The sequence below is a fragment of the Diabrotica undecimpunctata genome, chromosome 5 (genome assembly GCF_040954645.1).
Source record: "Diabrotica undecimpunctata isolate CICGRU chromosome 5, icDiaUnde3, whole genome shotgun sequence".
Lineage (NCBI taxonomy): Eukaryota > Metazoa > Arthropoda > Insecta > Coleoptera > Chrysomelidae > Diabrotica > Diabrotica undecimpunctata.
In genome coordinates this window covers 154,209,331-154,236,087 of record NC_092807.1, presented here as the reverse complement: position 1 = coordinate 154,236,087, position 26,757 = coordinate 154,209,331, and the positions used below count along the sequence as shown (strand labels likewise).

Sequence of the window (26,757 nt, the reverse complement as noted above, 5' to 3'; positions counted from 1 at the left end):
TTGTTGCTTTTTTAGCCAGATCATCTACTATTTCGATATTTTTTATACCAATATGTGCTTTTATCCAGCACAATATGATATTTTTACCCGATTTCAAAGCTTCACTATTCAGTGCTATGATGTCACTGATGATATAATTTTCTTCAAAATTATGTAAATTATATTTCAGTTTATTTACAATGCTTTGGCAGTCTGTAAATATAACATAGTTTAGTTCTTTTTGATTCATACATATTTTGTAGGCTTCTTTGACTGCTACGAGTTTAGCTGTGAAAGTTGTCATTTTGTCGGGTAATCTGTTGTTTATCTTTATACTTTTTTGGGGGTAGAATATAGCATATCCAACTTTGCCGTCCATTTTTGAACCATCTGTATATAATTTTTGATAACTTCCCCAATGATGTTGTACATATTGAAGGTGATCTATTTTAGTAAGAAAATCTGTGGCAAGAATATTACTTAAATGGCAATTAAATGGAGATAAATAATCTTCATAGTTTAATTTTCGAGACAAGGTTTGTTCCATTTGGTGTATGTCGTCAATGTAACTAAAAACGTTGAGAAAACTTTCCACAACTAAAAGCTGCTTCTTTTTTTTCCCAGTAATGATGAGTTAGGTATGTAGTGGTTAGTTGTACAATTTTGTTCAACAACAGTTTATTGTTAACTGCCACTTTAACTATAAATTTCTCACTTAAGAATTCTCTGCGTAATGAAAGTGTAGGTTCATTAAGCTCACATTCCATGACCAATATGGGAGTATTACGAAGATAACCAGTGCTTAACCTAAGTGCTTTATTTTTTATACTTTCGATTTTTTGGAGTACAGCGTTTGATGCTGAGCCATAAAATATAGATCAGTAATCTAGAATCGATCTCATTAAATTTCTGTATAGTAATATTGAGATGTTGGGTCAGCTCCCCAGTTACTGACACTTACAGTCTTGATGATATTCATTGCGTTTTCCGTTCTTCGCAATATATAATTTGTGTGTTCTTTCCAATTTAATTTTGAGTCTAAGAATACGCCAAGAAATTTTATTGAGGTTTTATATTGAATTTTATAATTATCAAATTGTAGGTGGTTTGGAGGAGAATATCGTTTTCTGGTAAAAGTAACAATGGTTGATTTACTCTCCGAGATTGTTAAATTCTTATCCGTCGCCCATTTTTTTATAATATTTAATCCTGATTTAAGGTACTAATTACATTTATCTATTGATTTATTTTTTACATAGATTGCAACATCATCAGCATACTGTAAGATTTTTATATGTTGAGGAAGTTTATTTTCTAAATCTGCAGTATACAGAATATACAATAGAGGACTCAAGATGCTACCTTGTGGAAGTCCCAAAGATGTGTACCGTGTGTTAGACTTATATCCATTTAATCTAATGTGTACTGATCGATTAACATACAAATTAATGATATTCCATGTTACAGTTTCAGGTATTCCTATTTCCAACATTTTCGCATATAGAATGTGGAGATTAACATTGTCATAAGCCCATTTTATATCTAAAAACAAAGTACTAACTGTTTTCTTGTAAGTAAAGGAACCATAAATGTCTATCAATAAGTGACTCAGGCTTTCTTGTGTGGATTTACCTTTTCTAAAACCAAACTGAGTTTTTGGTAATAGGTCGTTCTTTTCTAACCAAAATTCCAGACGGTTTTTAATAAGTCTCTCATATGTTTTAAGTATACATGAAGCCAGTCCTATTGGACGGTAAGAATCACAATTATTTAACGTTTTTCCGGGTTTTAAGATCGGGAGAATAGTATAAACGTGCCAATCGTCAGGAATCTTTATGCGGCGTGACCAAATTTCATTGTATATATTCAGAAGTACAGTCTTACCAATTTTTTAAAGATTTGATAGCATCGAGTAATGGATTTCATCAGCACCTGGTGCTGAATTTGAATTTTTCTTTAACGAAAAGTAAAGTTCAGTGCCAGAAAATGGTTTGATTAAGAAGCGGATTTGTTCTGAATAGTCGTATTGCGCATTTACTTGTAGGTCAGGAATTACTAATTCTGCAGACAGTGGAGTGATATTTTGGTGGAACTCTTCTATCCATGAAGCTTCCGATAGTATTATAGGGACTTTGTTCTTAGTTTTTCTATTTTTTAGTCTATTAACTTTTGACCATACTGATGAGATAAAACAAAACATACAGTCTGAATCAAATAAAGATGTTATATTTAGGATATTATAGACCCAAGTTTGGCTTGTAACGTTTGGTTGTAGGTAACTTTGATTTATAGTATTTGTTTTTTTAATTTTCATTGTTTTTATTATTTCTTCTTTAATTTAATGTACATTTTACTTATAAAATAAAGCCAATTATAGATTTTAGTGGTATTATTAAAACCTCATTAAAACAATAACAACATTTTCAAATAATATTGCTTTTCCAGAGCTCCAGTACGTATGGATTACTAATGTAATCCAAGCCTGTAGCCTCGTAAGAAAATAGAACGCGTGTACTAGAAGGTTAAAAGGATTCATAAACAAATTATAGAAAACAAAGTACTGTAATAACAGAATACAATTTTAAGGATAATAAAGAAATTTACGATGCTATCAACCTTATTGCAAATTAATAATTGTATTATTGTAAAATTAAAGGCTGTTCAGAAACTAAAATTCGTGTATGTGAAACCACCAGTGGTGATAGTAAAAATTAACACTATGAACAATAAAGAATTTATTATAAAATTCATGAATAAACTAACGACGATTTCTTAAATATAAATTAAAAAAAACTTTTATAAAGCAAAAAAATGATTAGCAAATAATCGTGGCATTCAAATTGATTTCTTTTTCATCTTCTTCTGTACCATAATTAATATTATTCATAGTTCTTCATATTAGTGTAGTTTTCACCCAGCTTTAACTTGAAAGATAAATTATGTGTACCTACTAGTACGTTTTAGAGAATAAGTATGTAAAGTAAAAGGCGTGAGCTGCTAAAAACGCCAAATTTAAAAATCAATGTTTCGGATAATTTTTTAAAGTTTTATATAAATTTGCATTAACAATTCTAAGGTTAGTTATCAATCAAATTCGTCGGTATACTGCGAAAACTAGGTAAATGACAAATTTTAAAATATTGAGTTATGTATACCAAAATTCTCAGCTTTTTCCGCTCTGTATACAGGTAAAACCCAATAAGTGATACGTTCAGCAGATAATTTGTATAATAAACAAATAAGTTACATCTAACCAACTTTTTTAAATAAAACAATATATCGCTACTTACTTCCATAAAATTAAAGTTCTGTTGCATGTAAAACAAAGTAAGCCCACATATATTATTATGCTGGACAACAATATATTTTTACTACTGCATACCATATTCATTAAAATGGTGATAAGTGTCTTTAATACATTTTACGTGTATGATTTATTAAAATTTCTCTTTCATATCGACTAGTAAAAACCTTTAAGTACACTTACTTCATTCTACCTGAAAACGGGTTGAGTTAAAATTTAGAAATGATTACTAAGCTAAAACCATAAATGATCTTAATGGTGTTAAGTTAAAAGGTTATGCTAAAATTAAGCAGACTATTAAATAAAATTGCTTGTCTTCTATATTTGTGACTAGTAAGAAAGTTTTGAAATACTTTGTTAATAGGTATTAATTAGTTACTTGTTGTGCTATATCTTGTGATTTTTAGATTTCTTTGAAATTGAAGACACCAGTTCCATTCTTGATGATTCTCAGAACAATATAGTCTCAATGATGAAATAAATTTTTAATAGTGACTTTTCAGATGAAGACCCCACATATCAGTTAAGTGAAGAGGGATTACTCTCTCTAGGAAGTCTATATGAATTACAAACAGCTGACCTTGATAGACTAAATGACGAGAAAAAAATACTGAAATAGGTGCACCCACGAACAATTTAGTGTTAACTGAAATAGCTAGTTGAATATTAAATCTACTTTTTGACAAAGTATGGAAAGCCGTATATCCACTAAAACGTTGGAGAAAAGCTAACTCCAAAGAATGGGTAATAAATGTCGCAAAAAGGAGGCATGCTAAGGGTTTGCCTTATGAGATAAAAAAAAGATTAGACCAGCAAAATTGTCAAAACCAGTTAACTGTTCAGAGTGCGTTTACAAATGTGCCAGTTATTTCAGCGAAGATTACAGACAAAGACTATGTCGTGATCATTGGAAGTTAGAATATATAGGCCAGAAAAATTTTCTTATTGCACGTATTAAAATGAAGCTACCAAAGAGAGTCGTTGCAGTTTGTCGAAGTTTAAAAAAAACACGTGCATTTTTCAAAAAGTGTTACTTTTCTTTGAATGGTCAAGACATACAGGTATGTGAGAAATTTTTTTGTAAGACACTTCATATATCAGCGTCGTTAATACAAGATGTTTTAAGAAAAACTGATATTCTAGGCTGTTATGCAGATACGGATAAAAAAGGCAAGCATACACCGCCAAATAAAACAAGCAGTGAAACCCGAAAAATCGTGAAGGCTCATATTGAGTCGTTTCCAACCATGGGCCCACATTATATTCGCCAAAGTGCAAAGCGTAGATATTTGGACAAAAATTTAGGTATAAGAAAAATGTACCAACTTTATATAAATGACTGTCGGCAGAACAAACTGAAAGGTGTTAGCGAAATTACATATATTGAAGAATATTTTCTAAAGACTATAATTTAAGCTTTTTTGTTCCTAGAAAAGATCAATGTTTAGTTTGTAATAAATATGATAGGGCTAATCCAACTGACAAATCGAATCGAAGACAGTTACAGAGATCAGAAAAGAAAAGAAGTATGTAATCTTGAAAAACAAAATTCTACAATTTGTGTGTATATGGAGCCGCATTACCAAATGCAGCTTACTGTTTTGCCTGGTCAGAAATTAACGGTAGACGAGGAAGTTCTGAAATAGGAAGCATTATACTCCACTACTTATCAAAATGTGTTCCAGAATATGTTAGTAAAATAAGTTTATTTTCTGATACATTCAGAGGACAGAATCGTAATCAGCATGTTGCAGCCTTACTACTATGGGATGTTCAAAACATAGACCATTTAAATATTATTGAACACAAATTTTTAGAGTCTGTACATTCCTATATGGAAGTTGACTCTATGCATAGTATCCAAACCGCTAACAAACACAGATCTATCTATGGGATGCCAGATTACTTGTCTGTTGTTCAAAATGCAAGAGGAACTGAAAATATCAAGGTTGATGATCAAAAAGTATGTATAGAACCATACAAATGTAAAGAATTTAAATACCTACTACGACTTTTATGATTCAAAAAATTTGTCACACACTTTAATTAAAAACCAGACAAAAGACCAAAGCTGCGAAAAAATAATGTGGTTGAAGATAAAAAGAATAAGATTCGTGAAAGGAGAGACAAACAGAATCTATTTTAATTATGACATGTCAAAAAGCTTCAATTATTTTTTTACTGATACTGCACGGCAGTCAACAAGAAAAAAGCACGCCAAGTTATCAACTAATATCAACTAATACAAACATGCAATCTTGAATATCTTTATGATTAACATTTGCCAATTAGCATAGCAAAAAAGAGAGATTTGATACATCTATGTGATAAGGGAGTGATACCGGAGGAATGTCGAGGGTGGTATTGTAATTTGAAAATGGGAAATGATGTGACAGACATCTTGCCAGAGCCTGCTTTCAGTGACGAATCGGACGAGGAAGCCTCATAAATTGTTATTATTATTATATATAATATTGTTATTATTATATTCGAAATAAATTTGTTTTTTCTAGAAAACTGCCTATCATTCACATAAATAATAACTATAACTACAAACAGCTGTTAATAAAATTTTCAGGGAAAACCAGTTAAATGTCATAAATATCGACTAATACCTTATAACATTGCTATTACCTAGTCAAAGCTTCATATCTCGATCACAAAACTGGAAAATATTATACTTGGTTTATTATATTTGTGTTAAATATGTTATTTGAAGAGTAACTGATCTATTTAGATTTACAGGTAAAACCAAGTGATAGCATTTCCAACTTAAATTTAGGATTAGTCAGATAGGTGTCTCAACTTTTTCAAACTAATGATAGAATATCATTTCAGATATATGCATCATTCACTAGAATACCTAATATCAAAAACAAGCTGACTGCTTAATTTACAATAAAAAACTAAACTTTAAAAACGTTTTTTCTCTATTTCGGTATTTCGACATTTACCTGGTTTTCGCAGTATACCGACGATATATTTGTGTTCAGCGACGTCAAAAACTCACTCTAACATATTATGATAGTGTGGGGTGTAATGTACTTCTTAACAAATTCCTTCCATTTTTTTTTTCGTTTTGTATTAACATTCTTATGTCTATCTATGTCACTCCTCTTCTCAGGTTTATAACAATTAATTTGTGTAAAATGTATTTGTAATTTTTTGGAGAAAACGTTATTGTAAAAATATTAAGGATAATTATAGAAAAACTAACAGGTATAGGTACATTTAATTTCCCAATAAAAATTAAGTTTTTGTAAAATTATTAGTAAAAGTATAATACATACAAATTTAAGTTTCTTATAATTTTATAATCTTTTTTACTAAAAGCAATAAGAGAAAAGTAAAATTTTGCAAAATAAATATTTATTTTAAATTGTTTAAACAAATTATTTGGTTAAATTAATAATTCACAAATTAACTAGATGCATTTTTATAATCTATGCCACGAGATTTTCCAAATTTAAAAAAATTAATGAATGGACTAAGTTCAGTTTTTGAAATAAAAAAACTCACTTATCTTTAACCTTCAGCCGGGCGCGCCGCAGTAATTTGCTGCGTAAACTCAATATTTACAATCAAAAATACGTGATATTTTTAAAATTCCCTTATTGGTTAACCTTAGTCGGTACCCATCATCGTCTTGTAAAATCCAAATCCAATTAGTTGGTTATCGTACTTTATTGTGAATAGTACATCGAGGCAGACAATTGCTGCAAGGCGCCTGGTAGTGAAATTCGCGCAATTTTTTTTTTAAATAACTAATATATTATTATATCTTTTTCGAGAAATTTAAATTTTATTGGTAAGTAAAATTGTTAATAATATAATTATTTATAAGAGTTAATAATATATATGAAATATATTAGATTATTGTAGAATTCAATATTATAACATATTTTATAATTTTAGATTACGCCATGTCTCGCAAAAATCCAAAGGAAGTGTTAATTAGAGGAAATTCTAAATAATATGACAGATATTGAAGATGCAACAGATGAAATATTGGAAAGTGATAGTGATTTGGATGAACAACAAATTGAGGAGAACCACGACGATACATGTTCAGAGCAAGATATGTCAGATGAGGAGGAAGTGTTTTACGAAAACGTTGAAGATACATTCATTGGCAAGGATAAAACAAGTAAGTGGTATAAAACTTCTTTTGCCACATCTAAGACAAAGCAACAAAATATAATGAGAGTACCACCGGGATTAAAAGGAACTGCACGTAGAATAAAAACAGAAATTGATGCGTTTTTTACTATTATCAATATTGATATGGTTGAATAAATTCTAATTTTTACCAATTTATGTATAAATGAACATAGAGATAAAACGCAATATTTGAGAGATAGAGATTACAGGAATGTGGACAGGAGTGAGTTATTGGCCTTTTTTGGACTCCCCTATTTGATTGGCATAAAGCACGGCAATCACACAAATGTGATGGAACTTTGGGAAAAATATGTCACAGGTATTGATATTGTTCGAGCAGTAATAAGCTACAAACGTTTCCTATTTATTGCACGTTCATTTAGATTTGATGATAAACATACAAGGAGTGATAGATGTAAAATAGACAAGCTGTCGGCCATTAGATCGTTTTTTGACAGATTTATAAAAAATTGTCAAAACTCATACAATTTGTCAGAGAATACAACAATTAATGAAATGCTCCATCCCTTTAGAGGTAGGTGTAGCTGGATACAATATATACCCAACAAACCTGATAAGTACGGGATAAAAATGTACGCGTTATGTGATGCTCAAACTCAAACATTTTATACCGCCAATTTAGAGATATATTGCGATAAACAGTCAAGTGGCCCATACGACGTATCAAGTTCGGCCTTTGACGTTGTAAAACGTCTAATAGAGTACGTAGAAATGACAGGAAGAAACATAACAACAGATAATTTTTATACTAGTATTCCGTTAGCTAGATATTTGCTGCAGAAGAAAGTTACTCTGCTTGGGACGCTAAAGAAAAACAAAAGAGAAATTCCTCAAGAGTTTCTTCCACATAAATCAAGGGCAGTTCAATCTAGCATATTTGGATTTCAAAAAGATTATATAATTACCTCTTACGTGCCGCGTAAAAGTAAGTCAGTCATATTATTATCGTCTATGCACAACGAAAGTACAGTTGACATGGATACTAAGAAACCACAGTTGATTTTAGATTACAATAAAACAAAAGGAGGAGTTGATACTGTACATAAATTATGTTCATCATACAGTGTTTCAAAAATTACTAAAAGATGGCTGTGTGTTATATTCTATAATTTAATAAATATTGGAGGCATAAATGCTTTTGTTCTACATTCCGCTGCAAATTCTGAAAAATCACTCAAATGGAGACATTTTCTCAAACATCTTGCAATGAACTCCTTCATAGACGATGACAAATTGAAACACTTCCACGTGATATAACCGAGTTCCTGTCCAGGATGTTTCCGAAGCAACCAGTACCCCATCAAGAAGACGAAAATCCTGCTAAACGTGGTAGATGCTGCAATTGTTACAGTATAAAAATCAAGTCGTATACCTCTATGAAATGTACACAATGTAGTGCATTCACTTGTAAAAGACATTCTAAATCTAATATTGTATTTATTAATTGTAATGATCAAATAAATTAAAAGTTTTTTTCTGTACAATTGATTAAAATTAGTTAAATTAATAAAGCGTTCGTATTTTTTGACAAAATAAATAACGATACAGTTAATCAATAATTAAAAGTGTCGAAAACAATAAGAAACTACATGGCAGCAAATTGCTGCGGCGCGCCTGATGATGTAATTATTTAGGGCGCGCCTGGCCGAACGTTAAAAACTTTATTATTGGCGCATCAAAACGGCTCATTTTAAAAGGAATCATTTTTAATTTTTTTTGCCGAAAATCGAACTCTGAATCTTTTAGATGGTTCTTTTTAAATTTCGTATTATTTATAAATAAAGCTCTGGTAAATTTATAAAAATGGCTAAATCGGGTTTTACAGGTCGTAGGGCTATTTTTTAATTCGTGTAAAAATGCCAACATAACGAATAAAAAAAATTAATTTATTACATGTTATTGCGTCTGAGATATTTTAATTGTTTCTATGCTTAAAATTACAGTCTTTTGCATCAAAGTCATTTGGTGGATCAAACATAATAATTATCCCTTGATTAGGACTTCAATTATTGCTGATCAAACACCAAAAAGAAATAATTCTTAATTACGGTTAAATAAACACCGAAGACAATGTGAGAAGACCATTAAAAAAACGGCTTCGAAAGCCTAAACTCAATAGATACACATTTTGGATGTATTAAACTAATTTAGTAATAAAATATCTGTTTATTTATATATTTTTTACGATACCATAATTTTTTACAAACTAGTAAGAGTTTTAAAAAATGTTTTGTAGAGTGTAAAGATTTTTTCTAGAGTTTTTGTAAAAATTAATAAAATCATTATTATATTTTGTAAACTTGTAGCGTCAATAAGTACACAAAACTAAATTAAAATGCAAACTTCAGACATTTACTTACAAACCAGCTCAGCATATTCCGGAGCAAAATTCTGTTTCTCCGAATATTCCTTAAAATGCAGATCAAACACAAAATTTCCTGTTTACGCTCCACGTTATGCCACGAGAACACATTTTTGGCACATTATATTCACAATCACTAAAGCAAACAACGTTTCTGGGTCACATCTTCACTCTATTTTATTTTAAGTTAACGAAACGGTTTTTTTATTTCATCTATTCAACACTCACAAATCATTTTTGAGGCGCGAAATGTTGAAAATAATTATCTTCGTGAAGTGACAGATACAGTGTATTCCAGTTCAGTAATTACAGTAATTTTTGACATATGGCATATAGTTTCATATAGTTTTTTCTACCTAAAATTAGAAAAAAATATTTGGAGATCTTTTAACTATTAATTAAGTCAGTATTTAATAATTGGGTTTGACCGATATTTTTGTAAATAAAAGTAATATCTTTTAAATATAAATAAAAGTCATATATTTTAAATGTAGGTGGGCACAAAAAGCATCATCCGCGAATACTATCAACTTGGACTTCACTAAGGGAAGATATAAAAACCAAATAGATTATATTCTTGTCAGCAAACGATAGAAAAGTTCAGTAGTCAACAACGTAAAGACAAATCCAGCGGCTAATTGCATATTAAATTTCGTAAAAAAACCAAAATCAATAAAACAATTAAATATATACATAAAGAGCCTGGAAAATACAAAGAAACACTAGCACATAATAACACACCGAACATTACTGTCCATCCCAATCAAACATGGGAACATACAAAGACGTGGATTATAGACGCAATAAATATTATAGACCCCAAGGAAAGAAAAACACTGGATGACTGATGAGACACTGAACCTAGTAGAAGAACAAAGAAAAATTAGAAACAATGCTTCAAATCCAACAGAAACTGAAACCAATATAGCAAATGTAAACAGACGCATAAAATCATCAAGTAGAATAGACAAAAACAATCATATTAAAGAAATATGCAAACAACTACAAGAACACGCCGACCATCAAAAATCTAAAGAACTATACTTATATAACTATCTATACTTAACTAAAGAGTTCAAAGCACAAACGCAGACAAGTAAAGATAACTTGGGAACGATCATCACCAATCCAGAGGGCATAACAGTGACATGGAAACAATATTCTGAAATGTTGTTTTATAGTGACCATGAAGACGTTATTTCAGAAGAAATAAATGACGATGAACCACATATTTTAAGATCGGAAAAAGAAACCGCAATAAAAAAATTAAAAACTGGAAAATTTCAAGAAGTCGGAATCACGGCGGAAGCATTTAAAGAAATGGGAGACATAGGAATTAAAGTAATGTTCAAACTGTAATGAAATGTGGAACACAGGACAATGGCCAGATGATTGGTGTAAGATCACTTTCATACCCATTTATAAGAAAGGCTTACCAACTGACTATAATAACTACCGCACTATAACCCTGATCTTCCACGCAGGTAAAGTTCTGCTAACTATAATTAACGAGAGATTAAAATCAATACTTTTACCACCACAGATCCCACAAGAACAATGTGGATTGATCCAGAAATAATAGAAAGAAAAATCTAGAGAATTTAATCTAGAAACATATTTAGTGCTTCTTCGACTATTCGAAAGCGTTCGATAATGTAAAGTGGCATAAAATATGGGAAATACTGAGACAAATGGGTACCCCGAACATCTAATAAACCTACTGAAACAACTATATATCAACAACACAGCAAACGTAAGAGTCAACAACATATACTCCGATAATTTTAAACTAAAAGCCGGTGTTCGTCAAGGACGTATTATCTCTCCCACGTTATTCAATATATATAGCGAACAGATAATGCGCATTTTATTCGACAGATGACAAGGAGGAATATCAGTCAGAGGCTGCAAAATCAGCAATCTCCGCTATGCTGACGACACTTTAGTATGACTCATCAAAATGACTTTGAATACATCATGAACAGACTAGATACTATTACTCGTGAATATGAACTTAAAATTAATGTACAGAAGACCAAGGTAATGATAATCGATCGAATTAGAAATAACCAGCTGGAAATACGAAACGTAGCAGGGTTTGAAGTGGTAAGCCGTTTCAATTACTTAGGTTCTGTTATCACAAACAATGGTGGATGCGAAGAAGAGATACGTGGACGCCTTACAATGGCCAGATCATCAACGGTCAAACTTACTAAAATCTGGAAAGATACGGACATAATAAGGAATCCGAAACTACGCCTAGTACGGACGCTTATCTTTCCTATCGCTACCTATGCGTCGGAAACTTGGACCATTAAAAAGTTCGACTCACGACGTTTAATGGCCTTTGAAATGTGGGTATATCGTAGAATGATGCGCATACCCTGAACAGCACACCGCACAAATGTCTCAATGTTGACAGAATTCGACATCAATGATAGGCTTACCACAATCATCAACCAAAATATATTGAGGTATTTTGGACAAATTACCAGACGAATGGAAGGCATGGAGAGGTTGGTGGTTGAAGGCAAGGTAGATGGTAAAAGAACCCGAGGAAGATCGCCACTCCAATTACGAAGGATAAAGGATAGAGGAGGAGAAGGGCACAAAATATGTCCACTCTTTGTAAAATGTTACTAAAGGTTTCTATATAATTTTTTGTTTGCAGAAATTTGTTTACAGCCGCTTCAGTTCCAAAAGATCTGCACAAAGGTGACCATTGTCAACATTATATACATTATTAAACATTTCATTCTTTAACGCATTTTCTTTATTTTTACTTATCCGCCCAAAATGGAATATAAAAAATGTAATTGAAGGGTTCTCTTCCTTCAGGACCTAGGCATCGAACTAATAAAGGCTCTTGTCCAAAGAAAGGATAAAAATCTGAAGGAATAGTATCTTCGTATTGTAGTTGCAATAAGAGGTATCTTGAGGCAAACACTTAAAGGCGTCAATTAAGCTAAATACAAAAATGCGGTGTTTCATTTGCATCAAAAAGCTATTAGTAGAAATGAAGGTGTAAAAAAACTTTAAAAAAACCGTAGTGTGTGTGTGATGTGCATTATATATGTGTGTGACAAACAAAGTAAAAAAACAGTCTGTTTTAGTTTTTAAACAATTAAAACAAATTACTGGGTTAAATAAACAATTCAAAAAATTACTAATTGACTTTTTTATAATTATCCGACAAGGTACCCAAATTAAAACAAAACTTCAATTTTCGTTGATCCTGACTTGTAGAACCGATATTACGACTTTTATAAATTTAAATTTATGAATTCACTTTTTGAAACACTAAAAAAGGGCAATTTTGGGTTCTTCGGAAATTTGAGTAAAAAACATTTCGAATAAAACAGCTTCAAATTTACTTCTTCTTTAAACCTATTTTACAATCTTGAACATAAATTTTTTTATCGTTAAACGATTTAATTTGAATGCCTTTCTCTTTAATTTAATGCTTTCGGAATTCATGTAGACCAGGGATGGCCAACCCGCGGCACGCGTGCCACTCTGTGGCACGATTGAGTCCTATCAGTGGCACGCGTAGCGTTTTGGATTAAAACACTTTCAAAAAAATTAACACTTAAAAAACAAAAAATAATAAGAAGAAACTTGGTAGGTTTACGGAAGTTACGATAGATGCGGCATCATTGCATCCTCTGGCGAGCGATATTGCTGCGATTGGTGCACGTGATCCTAGCTGTCGTAATGTGCAATAGGACTGCGTTACCCTTGGTTAGTTTATTTTAAACTGCCCCGTTGTATGTGCACATTTTGTCATCGCGCATTGTTTCTTTAAAATTTTAAAAGTATTTGTTCGATATGTCCACGAGTAAGCCTTCGACTTCAAAACGAAAATACGAAGATGATATTGCAATTCCCGATTTTCAACCTTCTTGGGAAGAACAATTTTTATATACTAATCGTAATACTTCAAAGCCTGTTTGTTTGATATGTGGATTGTCTGTAGCAGTTCCGAAAAAATTTAACCTGGAACGACATTATAAACAACTGCATAAGGACTTCAGCAACAAATATCCTATTGGTTCACATTTGCGAGCCGACTTTATTGAAAAAAAAAAAGAAAACCCTAGCCAGCCAACAGTCACTGTTTCAGAAGAGAAGTGATGAAATGGAAACTATGGTTAAAACATCATATGAACTTTCTCTGCTGTTAGCCCGGAAGAAAAAAGCCTACTCTGATGGAGAGGAGATAAATAAAAATAGTCTGGCAATATTTGCTAAAAATGTGGAAGATGTAAAGATCAAAAATATGGTCGATAATATTGCATTATCCCGAAATACAGTCATGCGCCGTATAGATGATATGGGCCAGGATGTTGTTTCCCAAATTATAAGTGGATTAAAATCCTGCAAATTCTTTTCTTTAGCGTTGGATGAAAGTTGTGACAACACAGAAAATGCGCAGTTAAGCATTTTTGTCCGTTATACCAATGATAATTTTGAAAATGCCGAAGAGCTTCTGGATTTGCGCCAACTAGTCACAACAACAGGAGAGGACATTTTTCAACGGCTTAAAAACGTAATCGAAGTCAACAAAGTTGAATGGTCAAAATTAGATAGTGTTTGTACAGATGGAGCTCCTTGCATGGTTGGTAGACTAAAAGGGTTTGTTACATTACTGGAAAACTATTTGGGAAGAAAAGTTTTTAAGTACCATTGTATTATTCACCAGGAAGCTCTTTGTGTCAAGGACCTAAACATGTCATCTGTTGTTGACCCTGTAACACGCTGCATTAACAAAATACGAGCTCGGGCATTGAATCGACGACAATTTCGAGAACTGTTCGCAGAAGAAACGGAGCAAGATGGAGAGTTACTTCTCCATTGCAGTGTGCGCTGGCTCTCCAAAGAAATGCACTCGAAAGGTTTTGGAACTTGAAGGAGTGCGTCTTAAAATATTTGCAAGAAAACAATGCACTCACTACCCAGTGAGTGCTCGTTACTTAATGATAAAGATTGGCTTTGGGATTTAGCTTTTCTCACTGATATTATGAGACATTTAAATTTATTAAATTTAAGATTACAGGGAAAAAATTGTATTTTTCCTACTCTAGTTGGTCATATATCTTCTTTTGTGAATAAACTTATGCTTTTTTGTAACGATTTTGGAGAACAGAGATTGACACATTTCACATTAATGCAGGAATTAGCCAACAAGGTCAGTAGAACTCCAAATTATGACAAATTTAAAAACCTTATATCTATTTTGCTAGGTTCATTCAATACCCGGTTTGAAGATTTTCAAAAAGACAAAATGAATGTTGACCTTTTCATAAATCCTTTTTCTATTTCTCTGCAAGATATCAATTGTTACTCAGCTGGAATAGAGATCGAAATTATTGATTTACAGAACCACACTATACTAAAAACCAAATATAGGGAAATTATTTCAACTGTTACTGATCCCAATTATATTGAATTTTGGAAATTTGTACCAGCAAACAATTTTCCTAATTTACACGAGTTAGCTCTAAGATATTGTTGTAGATTTGGTTCAACGTACGTTTGTGAGCAAATGTTCTCTATTATGAACATAATAAAATCAAAATATCGGTCACGATTAACTGACATGCATTTAAAAAATCTAATTATGTTGGCTAGTTCCGAAATTAATCCCAATATAGATGAATTAATTAAAAAAAATATAAGTTCAAATACCACATTAAATTAGTAACTGTTTAATAATTTGAATTTTAGATAATAAGAAAATATTTAAGTTTTTTTGTTTAATGTTTTTATTTTATTTTTATTAACAATAAAGTAAGTTTGTTGTTATGTTTTACTTATTACGTTATTTTTTAAACCTCCACTATCTTGACTAAACGGAAAAATGTGGAATTTACATAAGAAATACATATTGTACCGTATATTATTAATGTTAGTATGTCGAAAAATTTTAGTGGCACGCCAAATTTTTTTTGTTCTCATATTGGCACTCGACTTAAAAAGGTTGGCCACCCCTGATGTAGACCTAACAGTTTACGCATAATACCGTTGTAGAGAAAAACTTCTTGGGATAAAAAATTTCAGTTTTGCAATAACTGTGAAGTGAAACTTCTTGAAATTTGTATAGCTGCATGTGATATTATTCCTACTGACACGCGAAATTAATATTTTTGTACATTTTTAGAAAAGTTTTGCACTTTTAAAGGTATTTTTGCAATAATTTAGCAATAAAGTTACAAAAATAACTTTATAAACTAGGAGCACTAAAAAGCAGCAGGACCTTGAGACATCCCAATTGAGTTGGTAAAGTATGGACCAAAAGTATTATATGAGATGTTTTTTCAACTATTTAACAAAGGCTTAAAAGGACAAAATATCCCTGATGATTGAAATGTTCATCAGCTCAATATTCAAGAAAGGGGTTAAACGCAAATGCTCTAATTATAGGGGAATAACTGTTATCAGCCCTCTGGGGAGGTTGTACGGTCGAATAATAAAAGAAAGAATAGAATCAGAATACCAAGACATAGAAGAACAAAATGGATTTCGTGCAGGAAGATCGTGCACGGCAAGGAATCTATCTACCCACCTATTGTTTGTATATTTAGAGAAGGCATACCATACGGTACCTTTGAAAAAACTGTTTCAAACATTGACGAAAGTAGGTCTCAGTAGAAAGTGTGTGGATGCTATCGCAATTATATACAAAAATGCAAGAAGTGTCGTTAAAGAAGAAAACTTTATATCCGAATAATTTCCAATAACAAAGGGGCTTAAATGAGGATGTTGTCTATCTCCGACCCTATTTAAAATATATATTCAATCATCGTTGGAGCAATGAAGAAAACAAGTATCCGGAATGGGAATAGACACAGGCGGTGGTAACTGTCTAACAACTTTATTTTTCGCAGATGATCAGGTAGTCGTAGTAAATGATGAGGAAGACATAGACTACGTGTTTATAAAACTAAAGAAAGAATATGTCTGAGATAAAGTATCTTAAAATAGGAAATGATGAAGAAGATCCAGATTTAGAAACACAAAAACATGCAATGAATAGAAATATCTCGGATCTATAATATCTAAAGAAGGCACTACCAAAAGAGATATCGAAAACAGAACGCAGCAGGAAAAAAAAAAGCGGTAAACATTCTAAACTCTCTACTATGGTCTAAAAATATTAGGCAAGAAACGAAATTGACAATCTATCGAACCTTGGTAGAGCCTATTATGACTTATGGAGCAGAAGTTTGGCAGATCACGAAAAAAGATCGAAAAAGAATAGAAGTAGTAGAAATAGATTTTCTAAGGAGAGCATGTGGTGTATTCAAAAAAGATCATATCAGAAATGAAGATATTAGAAGGAGGACATATACTGTATATTCCAGTGTAGAGAGAATTGAAACGGGAGAACTAGTGTGGTATGGTCACGTGAAGCGAATGAATGAAGATAGATGGCCAAATAAAGCTTTAAATTACATACGACAACAAAGAAAAAGAAGGGGAAGGCCTTCAGTTGTCTGGGAAGAAAATATACGGCAGATAATGAGAGATAGAGCCATCAAAGAAGACGAATGGATGGACAGAAAACGATGGCGGTCAAAATGCGAGAAGCGGCAGAGGCTGTAGGAACCTTGTTTATATATATATATATATATATATATATATATATATATATATATATATATATATATATATATATATATATATATATATATTTATATATATATATATATATATATATATATATATATTGTTATGATATGTAAAATCGAGAAAAATATTGGGTTGATTAAAATATTTCAAAGTTCAAAAACATTAAAATAATTCAGATAAGTAGGATAATAACCAACAAACATTTCGAAGAAGGAAAGTTATTAAATTCTTGGATTACCTGTACTAAACAAAATGTAAGCTATGCATAAATTATTTCTTTGTTATACTTGAGTGACCCGCATAATTTTAAGTGAAATCCAAAGACAATTGAACCGGGTTTTCCAAATACATTAATGCAGTGATTAAAGACAATAGAAGAGATTTTAGAAAGAGGTTTTTGTTAGTTTTTAAGAATTATAGAAAAATATTATTTGTAAATAAGTTATAGGAAATTTTATAATTATAGGTAAAAATTTGTTTGTTATCGAAATGAAAAAATGGGGGAATTGTGACGAGTTTTGATTGGCGGAGATTGAAAAAGGTGGGATAGGTATGTAGGAATGAAAGTTTAGCTAGATTTAGGAGGAGAAAAGATAATCAGTTGGTTTTCCAAGTCTGTAAGACGAACAGTGATTGTTCTCTGGCGGTTCCCGAGATGTAGCAAGCAGTAGTGTTGAATGTTAGTGAGTTTTTGTGGAGTTAGTGTATCTGACAAAAGCTGAAGCAGCAAAATATTGTAAGTCATATTTTTCTACTTATATTCCAAGAGTCACTGTTCAGGCCAACGAGAGATTCAGTTTATCGTAAAGAAAAGATATTCCAAGAGTCATTTTTCACTCGGGCCAACGAGAGATTCAGTTTATCGAGAGGAGAAAGGCTATCATAATTTGAATGATTTGTGCTTTTGAAGGAGATCATTAAGGACGATATACTTGCAACAATCTGTTGTACGATTGCTGATTACATAGGGAGCGGTTGAGAGGAGAGAATATAGTCTACAAGGAACAAGGATTTGGACCACTCATCATCAGAGAGAGATATTTTTGTTTTCTGCAGTTTTTTCTTTTATTGATAACACAATTTTTACACTTAATTTAGAAAGGATATAAATATTTTGATTAGGAGAGTTAGAATAGTTTGGGATTTTGAGATTTCAATTAATATTGTTTGTACCATTAATTTTGATTGTTCACGTACGTAGAACAAAATTTTGAGAATCATTATATGAGATTTGTTTATTGAAAACTTTTGAGTGTGAATTATTTCATTATTTTTATTTCAATAATATAGTGTTAGATCATATGTGTTTTTTATTGTTCCGGTATTCTTTGGACCTTACCTTTCACATGTAATAGCATAGATATTGAAGCACGAATTTAACCCTGAGATAAAAGAATTAAAAATTGTGATAGAGTCATAATCATATCATTTAAATAATTTTAATTAATCAAAAAATTAATTAGCTAATTATTGCTTGGCGCACCAAGACTTTAAATATCACAATAATATATATATATATATATATATATATATATATATATATATATATATATATATATATATATATACATACATATATAAATCTTTATAAACTATCACTTTAATGGATTTTCTATGATTTTTTACTAAAATTGTGTCACTTTTCATTTAATTTACCGGTCTTTATTTACCTTTAGTATTTAAAACCAAATATTGATCTTATTTTGTTTATATTATAAAATATAAACGCTTATAAGTAAAAAATGACGTAAATATATTTGCATATTTTGTTTATTATAATATATATTGGTATCGCCAAATTTATAAAAAGCAATAATTGTGAGATACGTGTATTAACGAGTATCATAAAAAAAGCTTTTTATTTACTTATTTATCTGGTCTAAAAGTAGTTAGTTGATGATCGTAATCCTCAAAGATATTTGAAGATTACGATATTGTTGCAAAAATGTTAATAGATCTTATTACAAAGTGAACTTCTTACTGTAATCTTGCAATCAGTGTAATGACTTAAAATATTTAAGATTATCCCAACTATCTGTAACTATATATACCACAGAAAGAATACGTCACAACACGTAGACTAGTAAGAACCGCACAAATGCACTGCTTGTATATAGTAACCTTCAGAATACGTCATCTAATCACACAACACTTTTTGATCACCATCACGGATTGAAGGAAAGTGCCAAATAAATATGGGTCAAACGCACACACGAACATCTCGCGTAGGGATAAAAACGTTTTTCGCTATGTTTTAGGTAAGCGTATATGCGGCCGACGACTTTTCAACTGATCACAAAACGACGACGTCGCGACGCTGCCGAGAACCTCCCACCTGGTACGCTGTAAAAAATAACTTTAAACGTTGTTGCTCTCGTAACCTCACTGACCGCATTTTTTATTTTCATAATAAAATTTTCTCGGTATATTTGTTTTAAAGATATAAAATAAACCACATTTAAGACTCCAAAATCATAGCTGCTTTTTAGTATGTCTTTAATTTGTATTTGGTGGTTATAAAACAAATTTAACATTGCAAATTCCTGCCGCTGAAAGAATTATTAATTCTTGTTAGACAATGATTTAACTTATGCCTCAGTGCCTGTTGTTTACTCTGTGCATCTCAAAGAAACATATGAGAATCTTGAGCTGTTGCTAAATAAAATAAAGTATAGAGAATATTGTTGGCTACTCTGTGGAGATCTCAAAATAATGTCTATGCTTTTGGATCAGCAGACTGAATTTACAAAGTATCCATGTTTTTTTGTGCGAAGGGGACAGTCAAGAACAAAATTTACATTACGTTAAGAAACAGTGGCCACTTAGAGAAAGACTTGTACCGGGACAAAAAAATGTGCAACGTGATATCTAGTTAAACCAAAATTAGTTCTTTTGCCTCCTCTTCACATAAAGTTAGGATTGATGAAGTTTTAAATATTTGTGCGACAAATTTACTGCACTTTCTGAAGCTAAACTTAAAGAAGGAATTTTTGTAGGCCCTCAAATTCGAACCTTAAAATCGGACAGAATGTTCCAGAATACAATGACTCAGGATAGAGTAAATCTAAAGCATGGAGTTTCTTCGTAGAAGTCATAGATAGTTTCCTTGGTTACAACAAGTCTTCAAACTTTAAAAAAATTGTAGCCAACATGGTCGAAAATTATAAAAAAACAAGGATGCAATATGAGCGTCAAACTTCATTTTCTGGATTCCCACGTTGACTATTTTCCCGAAAATCTTGGAGCTGTCATCGAAGAGCAGAAAGAGAGGTTGCATCAACATATAAAGTAGATGGAGAGATGTTACCAAGGAAGATGGGATAAAAGAATGATGGCTGATTACTGCTGGACCTTGAAGAGAGACTCGACCAAAAAAATCCATAAAAAGAAGACCAAAAAACGCACTTTTCATGGAAAAAGAAAACGGTTTTATTCAAAAAAACCAAATATTGTCTAATATAGGTTATACTGAATTCTGTTTTTTTTTTTAAACAACTCAATTTTGCAGTATAATTTTGTATTATATAAAGTTTCAATAAATATTTTTTCAAGTATTTTTGGTAGTTTCTATGAAAAATTTGAAACACACTTTTCTTGAAAACCTGACATGGTGAAAAAAAAACTAAGTACAGATTCGTGATCAGCACATCCAATTAACTATTGGACACCTATTAAACTTAAAACACTTTTTCATGAAAAAAAAAATGTAGGCCTGTGATTAATATCACAGAAAAAGTCCATGTTTGTACTAGCTAGCTTACGTTTAATCTTTTTTAAACTAAAAAAAGTAATAAACCATTGAAATATTTGATTTGTGTCAACAACTTTATGCTAAAAGTAAATAAATAAAAATTAAGCTCGATGATCAGAAAAAGAAGGTTCAAATACGCCCACTCTGCAGATATTTTCGGAAAAATTTGTCATAATGTCGATGTAACTACTGGACTGGGATGTGATTCTAGTATAATCGTTTATAGTTACTTTTAGACCAAAACATGTTGATAGATTTTTAATATACCATTACTGTGTAGTATAGACCGAAATTTTAGAAATCTGTCGAAGTTTCTTCTTGCCATTGGATAGGCCTTTCTCGAGTTCGTTTTTCTGCTGGATAGTTTGATTTCAGCCAGATATCAAACAACCGCTTTTTGAGACCGTTTTGTTATTTTCGCGTCAAACAATCCTCGAGCTATCAAGATTGGAAAACGACAGTTCTCAGTTCAGTTTTCGTGTAACTTCAGTTGTAGTATTTTTATAAATATTCTCTACTAATCTGGAATACCGCGACTTTCATTAAATGCTTCAATTATACTATCTAGTTCTACTCAGTCAATAGACCAAGTTCTGTCGAATAATCGACAATTCTGTAATAAATTTCAAATGCCGCTCATTATACGACAGTTATTACGACAATATTAGAAACTAGGTGAAAATCGTGCTTATAGAAAGTAAGTAATGTTGTCTATTGTCCCCATTATCTTCGAAATTAAATATATTTTTAAAAGTTCAGAGTCTCTTTTGTAATATTATCCAAACTCACATTGATAATGGATTGCTAATAAATATTTTATACATTTTTGAAAATTAAGGTATTATGTCTAGCTACATAGCCTTTTATACAGGGTGGTTCTTAAGTAATTGTACAAACAGAAACCGTAGATTCTGCACATTAAAATATTACGATTTAAGCCAACTTGCTTTTATAAAATGTTAATATTAAGAAAGATACAGGTCGTTAAAGTGGAAATTTAAAATTTTATTTTTCGCTGTAACTTTTACGTTTGTTAATATTTTTGGACACAAATTTAAAATTGGATGCTATTGTGTAGGATATATTATAATTTTATACATACTTTAATGTAACTAATAGAGGGCGCCACATATGCTACATGGGTGGCATAGATTTGCGGTTAACTTTTTTGTTCTTAAAGTTAGCTCTTTTTGTGTTAAAAAATATTACATTAAAAAGATACATTATTTTTACAAAGAAAAGGTATACTTGTTAGTAACCTCAAAATTTAACCGTTTTCGAGATAATCGCATGTTAAAAGTCAGCTGCATAATAATTCTTAGTTGTGATATTTGTGCCGTAAACCACTGAATACATGTAAATAAGCATAATTCATAGTTTATTCTTATTAAAACAACTCAAAGATGATAATGTAACATTACAAATTTTTTGTTATGGCTGCTAAATGTCTTATTAGAGAAAATATTCTTTATCTTTAGGTGACGTGTCCGTATTCAGACGTTGGCCGTCATCATGTTTACAATTTCCCTTTTCTACCGCTTCTTAGGTTTCTATACCTACTGGCGTTGTATTACTTTTTCCCTATTGTAAAATACTGAAAACCCAAAATATGTGGTTTATGTAAGATGGTACACCACCACATTCAAGAGAGAAGGCAGTGAGAACATACTTAAATGTAACTTTTCTTAACGTTGGATTGGTCGTTGCGGTCATATTTCTTGGCAATTTGGTGAGATATTAATAGAATTATTTAATTTATAAAAAATCCCAAAAGAACACTTATTCATTACGTACATTATCTACCAATTTTTATTAGGACAATTAGAAACTAAAGCACAGGTATTGAATAACACATATGTGTCTTGTTTCATAATAGTTTTGCTACAAATCTAACCTTAAAGAGCTGTAACGTAATCATATAAATAAGTAATGTCATCGATAAGTTATTCCGTGTGTATATAAGTAACCAATGAATGAGATCCATCACAGTTTAATACATTATTTAACTTCTGTGACAAATAAGATGTAGTTCCATAATATACCATAAGATTTGGATATGTATCCAAAAGAATATATTCATCCATTATACATTATAGCCACCACGTAGGCCAGAATTTAATATGTTTGATTTTGGTGTACGGGGCGTATTAAAACAACGTGTCTATAAGAATCCCATAAACATTCGCAACCAACTATGGGAAGCAGTTTCTTTAAAACCAATGATGCTATTTAACATGAGACGATCTTTTATGGAATATATTGACAAATGAATTAAAGAAAATGGTGGACATATCGAACACTTACTTTGACAAAAAGTTATGTTATTTCTTAATTTGGTTTGTAAACAAAATGTTTTGATTATGACTTTAATTTAACATAAAACGTAAAATTTTTTATGTAAAATCCTATTATTCTGTTTTTTGTCAATTCCTATTATTAATTATCCTGCTGATATATTTATTTTATTTAATATTTCTTTAACTATTAACTTTAGTTAAAGGTATTTTATACCAAAATTTAGATTTATTAATGTTTTTGTCTATTTTTTCTTCGTTTCTGGAGTAATTGCCTTAAATCAGAATTATGCAGCTGATTTGTAAAATGCGATTATCTCGACAACTGTTGAGTTTTGAAGTTATTAACAAATATATCTTTTTTTTGTTAAAATAATGTATCTTTAGTATTTTGTATTTTAAATACAGGTAACTCAAAGAGCAAAAAAGTTAAGTGCAAATTTATACCACATATGTGGCATATGTGGCGCCCTCCCGCAGCTACATCACAGTGTGCATTAAATTATAATTTCTCAAATTTAAAAATACCCAGTTGTAAATGTTTAAGCATAAATATTTACAAACATGAAAGTTATAGCGAAAAATAAAATGTAAAATTTGCACTTTAACACCCTGTATCTTTCATAATATCAACATTTTATTAAAGCAGTTTGGCTTAAATCGTAATATTTTAAAGTGTAGAATCTACTGTTTCTTTTTGTACAATTACTTAAGGACCACCCTGTATGTGCTTATAGCAATCTGTTAGCTGGTGTATCAACAAATAGAAAATTTTTATTTAAAGATAGTAAGTGTACAAATTTTAGCGATCCTAACTGTAATCCAATATAGCACCGAAGCACAAGTTTCAGTGGTGTCTGAATAACTATATAATTTTTTTGTTTATTTTGTAGGTAGCTATTGTCGTCTTCCACACCACTATTTAAAATGATCCAGCCCTGCTAACTTTCAGAGACCTATATTGTGCTTGACTTTTCTTTATACTTTGCAAACAACATTCATTATTCATCTAGAAAAGTAGTTTGTCCTGAAATCTTGTAAAGTAGTATCTAAGTTGGACAGCATCACTCCAACTTCGGAAATATACTCTCCTTTGTTGAAAATATTTTCCAGAAGTTTTAAGAAACTTCGAGAAATTTTACATTCTCGCAATTAGGTTTAAATATATTTTCTGTATCTATTTCCAAGTTATTTCGCTTAATGGTTCTTTATAAGTTACCTCAACAGCAAAGTAAAAAAATATTATTGATTACATATAAAATATTTGCTACATATTTAAACGCCTTTAGTTGATACGTTCGCTGCCATATATATTTTGTAAACATTTGTCCAGTACCCCAAATATAAAATTTCACATTAAGCACTAGTGGGATACCATAAAAAATTTGTTGGTCCCATCGGAACATAGTTGGTCCGGTGCATAGACATATAATACAAATATACTGCATTCTGCAATACAGTCTCGTTCCCACAGTGCGACTAAGGAAACTGACGCAAAGCAGTCCTTGTATCTCTTTCTAATGGGCCAGGTTTATCGACCACGTGATTTCCCATTGATAATTAAGGTTAGGTGGTCGATAAAACTAGCCCATTAGAAAGACATGCAGGGACTGCATTCAACAAAATTCTTTTGATAATAAGGTCGATATTTAAACGAATTGCCTACTTACCTACTAAAACTTGCTATCAACGGTTTACTTACCTGTAAAAAAATAGAAATTCGTTAATATATATTATTTACACTTAGACAAATTTTTAAATAAAAAAAAAGTAAGTAGATTTGAAATATGCGTGTATATTTGTATAATTTATGTTTGTGTTTTAATGCTCCATCTTTAACAAAAATTTTAGTTATCCGTCTTTCTAACGTAGGTAGAAGATGGACAATGGACAATGTTAACAAAAATTCTTAGCTCCTCCGACATAACGCATCTATTATCATAGTCTCACAGAGTGAAATCAATAACATAAAAACCAGCACATCACAGGACTTTAACAATTACACTAAAACAATTACTGAGACCAATTTCAAAATACATTAACTTTTTTCTTATATGTTGCTTAAAATAATTGACTAGAGCGCGTGGTTTATTTCTCCTGTTGCACTCGCTTTTGTGTTTTGTGATCCGCTGTTTCAGCCACTGTCTGATTTGTCCAATATAACATCCCTGGCAACCTAAAAAGCCAAAGGTTTAGTTATCTATAATGCATGTTTTTCAAATATATTGCTTACCAAAAATCCATAAAGTCAAGTACCCTCTTCGTACTATAACAAGTTCTATCAATTATGTCACTTACAATATCGATACCCTAATGCTGATAGGTCGTAACCCAATTTTAGAAAATTTTACAAGAGGCACAAAAAACTGTATAGCATAATTATAAAAGATTGCTTGTGTAATGTTTTCTTAAATAAATAATTATGTAATGGCTACTAAGTGAGTTTATTGTAAAAATATAAATTTGTTTAATTTTGATCAGGGTACTAAGAGATACGACATATTGTAACCAACGTCATGGCGGCTTACGAGTATATCGAACTCTTAGAAAATGTAGTAAGTTATTATAACTCAAGGTATTCTCATAAAAGTGTGGTTTACGTCATTTTAAATCATAATCATTATTTTTTTATTTTTATTAATTTCAAATAAAAACAGATACAAATGTGTGTTTACTTTAAATAAAATGTAGCACACTAAGGGAATACCATTTAAACATCGTTACAGTTAATATTTTTGGGAATAATTAAAATAAAATAACTAAATAATAAGTTTAAATCTTGGCTTTCTTTTTTTGATTTTTGTTATTGTCTTTGGTGATTAAGTCTTCGTGAGGCAGCGTATCATAGAAGTAGTGCATATGTGCAGGTAATACAGACTTTAGATCTTGAAGATCCTTCCATTTCTTTGTGGTTATTTTTAATCTATTCGAATAAAGTTGATCGTAAACCAAATCGTGATTGACGGTGTTCTTTCTCTGAGGAATGAGTTCATATTTTTGATCATGGGCCACTTTGTATGATATATCCCCATTTGGTAGGTATTTTAAGCCTCTAAGATCTGTTACCTTCAAATCTCCTTTTGATTTACCTGGACGAATTGAGCTGTAGCGAAAGTTTTTATAGTCATTGTAGTTTAGAAAAAAAGTGTGGGTGAGATAGGATACTTCCAAAGGTGCAGAATTCTTCCTGGCTTCTGATATTACCGAAATATAGTCTGAGAGTAGGAATATTTGCCGATTTTTTAGTCTTCGT

The 26,757-nt window shown here is 31.1% G+C and overlaps 1 protein-coding gene across 3 annotated transcripts in view; it reads right to left on the bottom strand.

Moving 5' to 3' along the window:
* LOC140442020 (uncharacterized) overlaps positions 1-26,757 on the bottom strand; it is a 1,060,727-nt gene that overhangs the window by 853,232 nt on the left and 180,738 nt on the right. For 2 of the 3 annotated variants that reach the window (XM_072533055.1, XM_072533057.1), the window contains exons 1-2: positions 19,441-19,718; positions 9,826-10,183 (exon numbers count right to left, since the gene is read on the bottom strand). The exons of the other annotated variant lie outside the window; for it this stretch is intronic. In XM_072533055.1, the coding sequence (XP_072389156.1) occupies positions 9,826-9,840 (15 nt within the window). In that variant the 5' untranslated portion in view covers positions 9,841-10,183; positions 19,441-19,718. Of the gene's footprint in view, positions 1-9,825; positions 10,184-19,440; positions 19,719-26,757 lie in introns of those variants that run through there. 3 annotated transcript variants of the gene reach the window in all.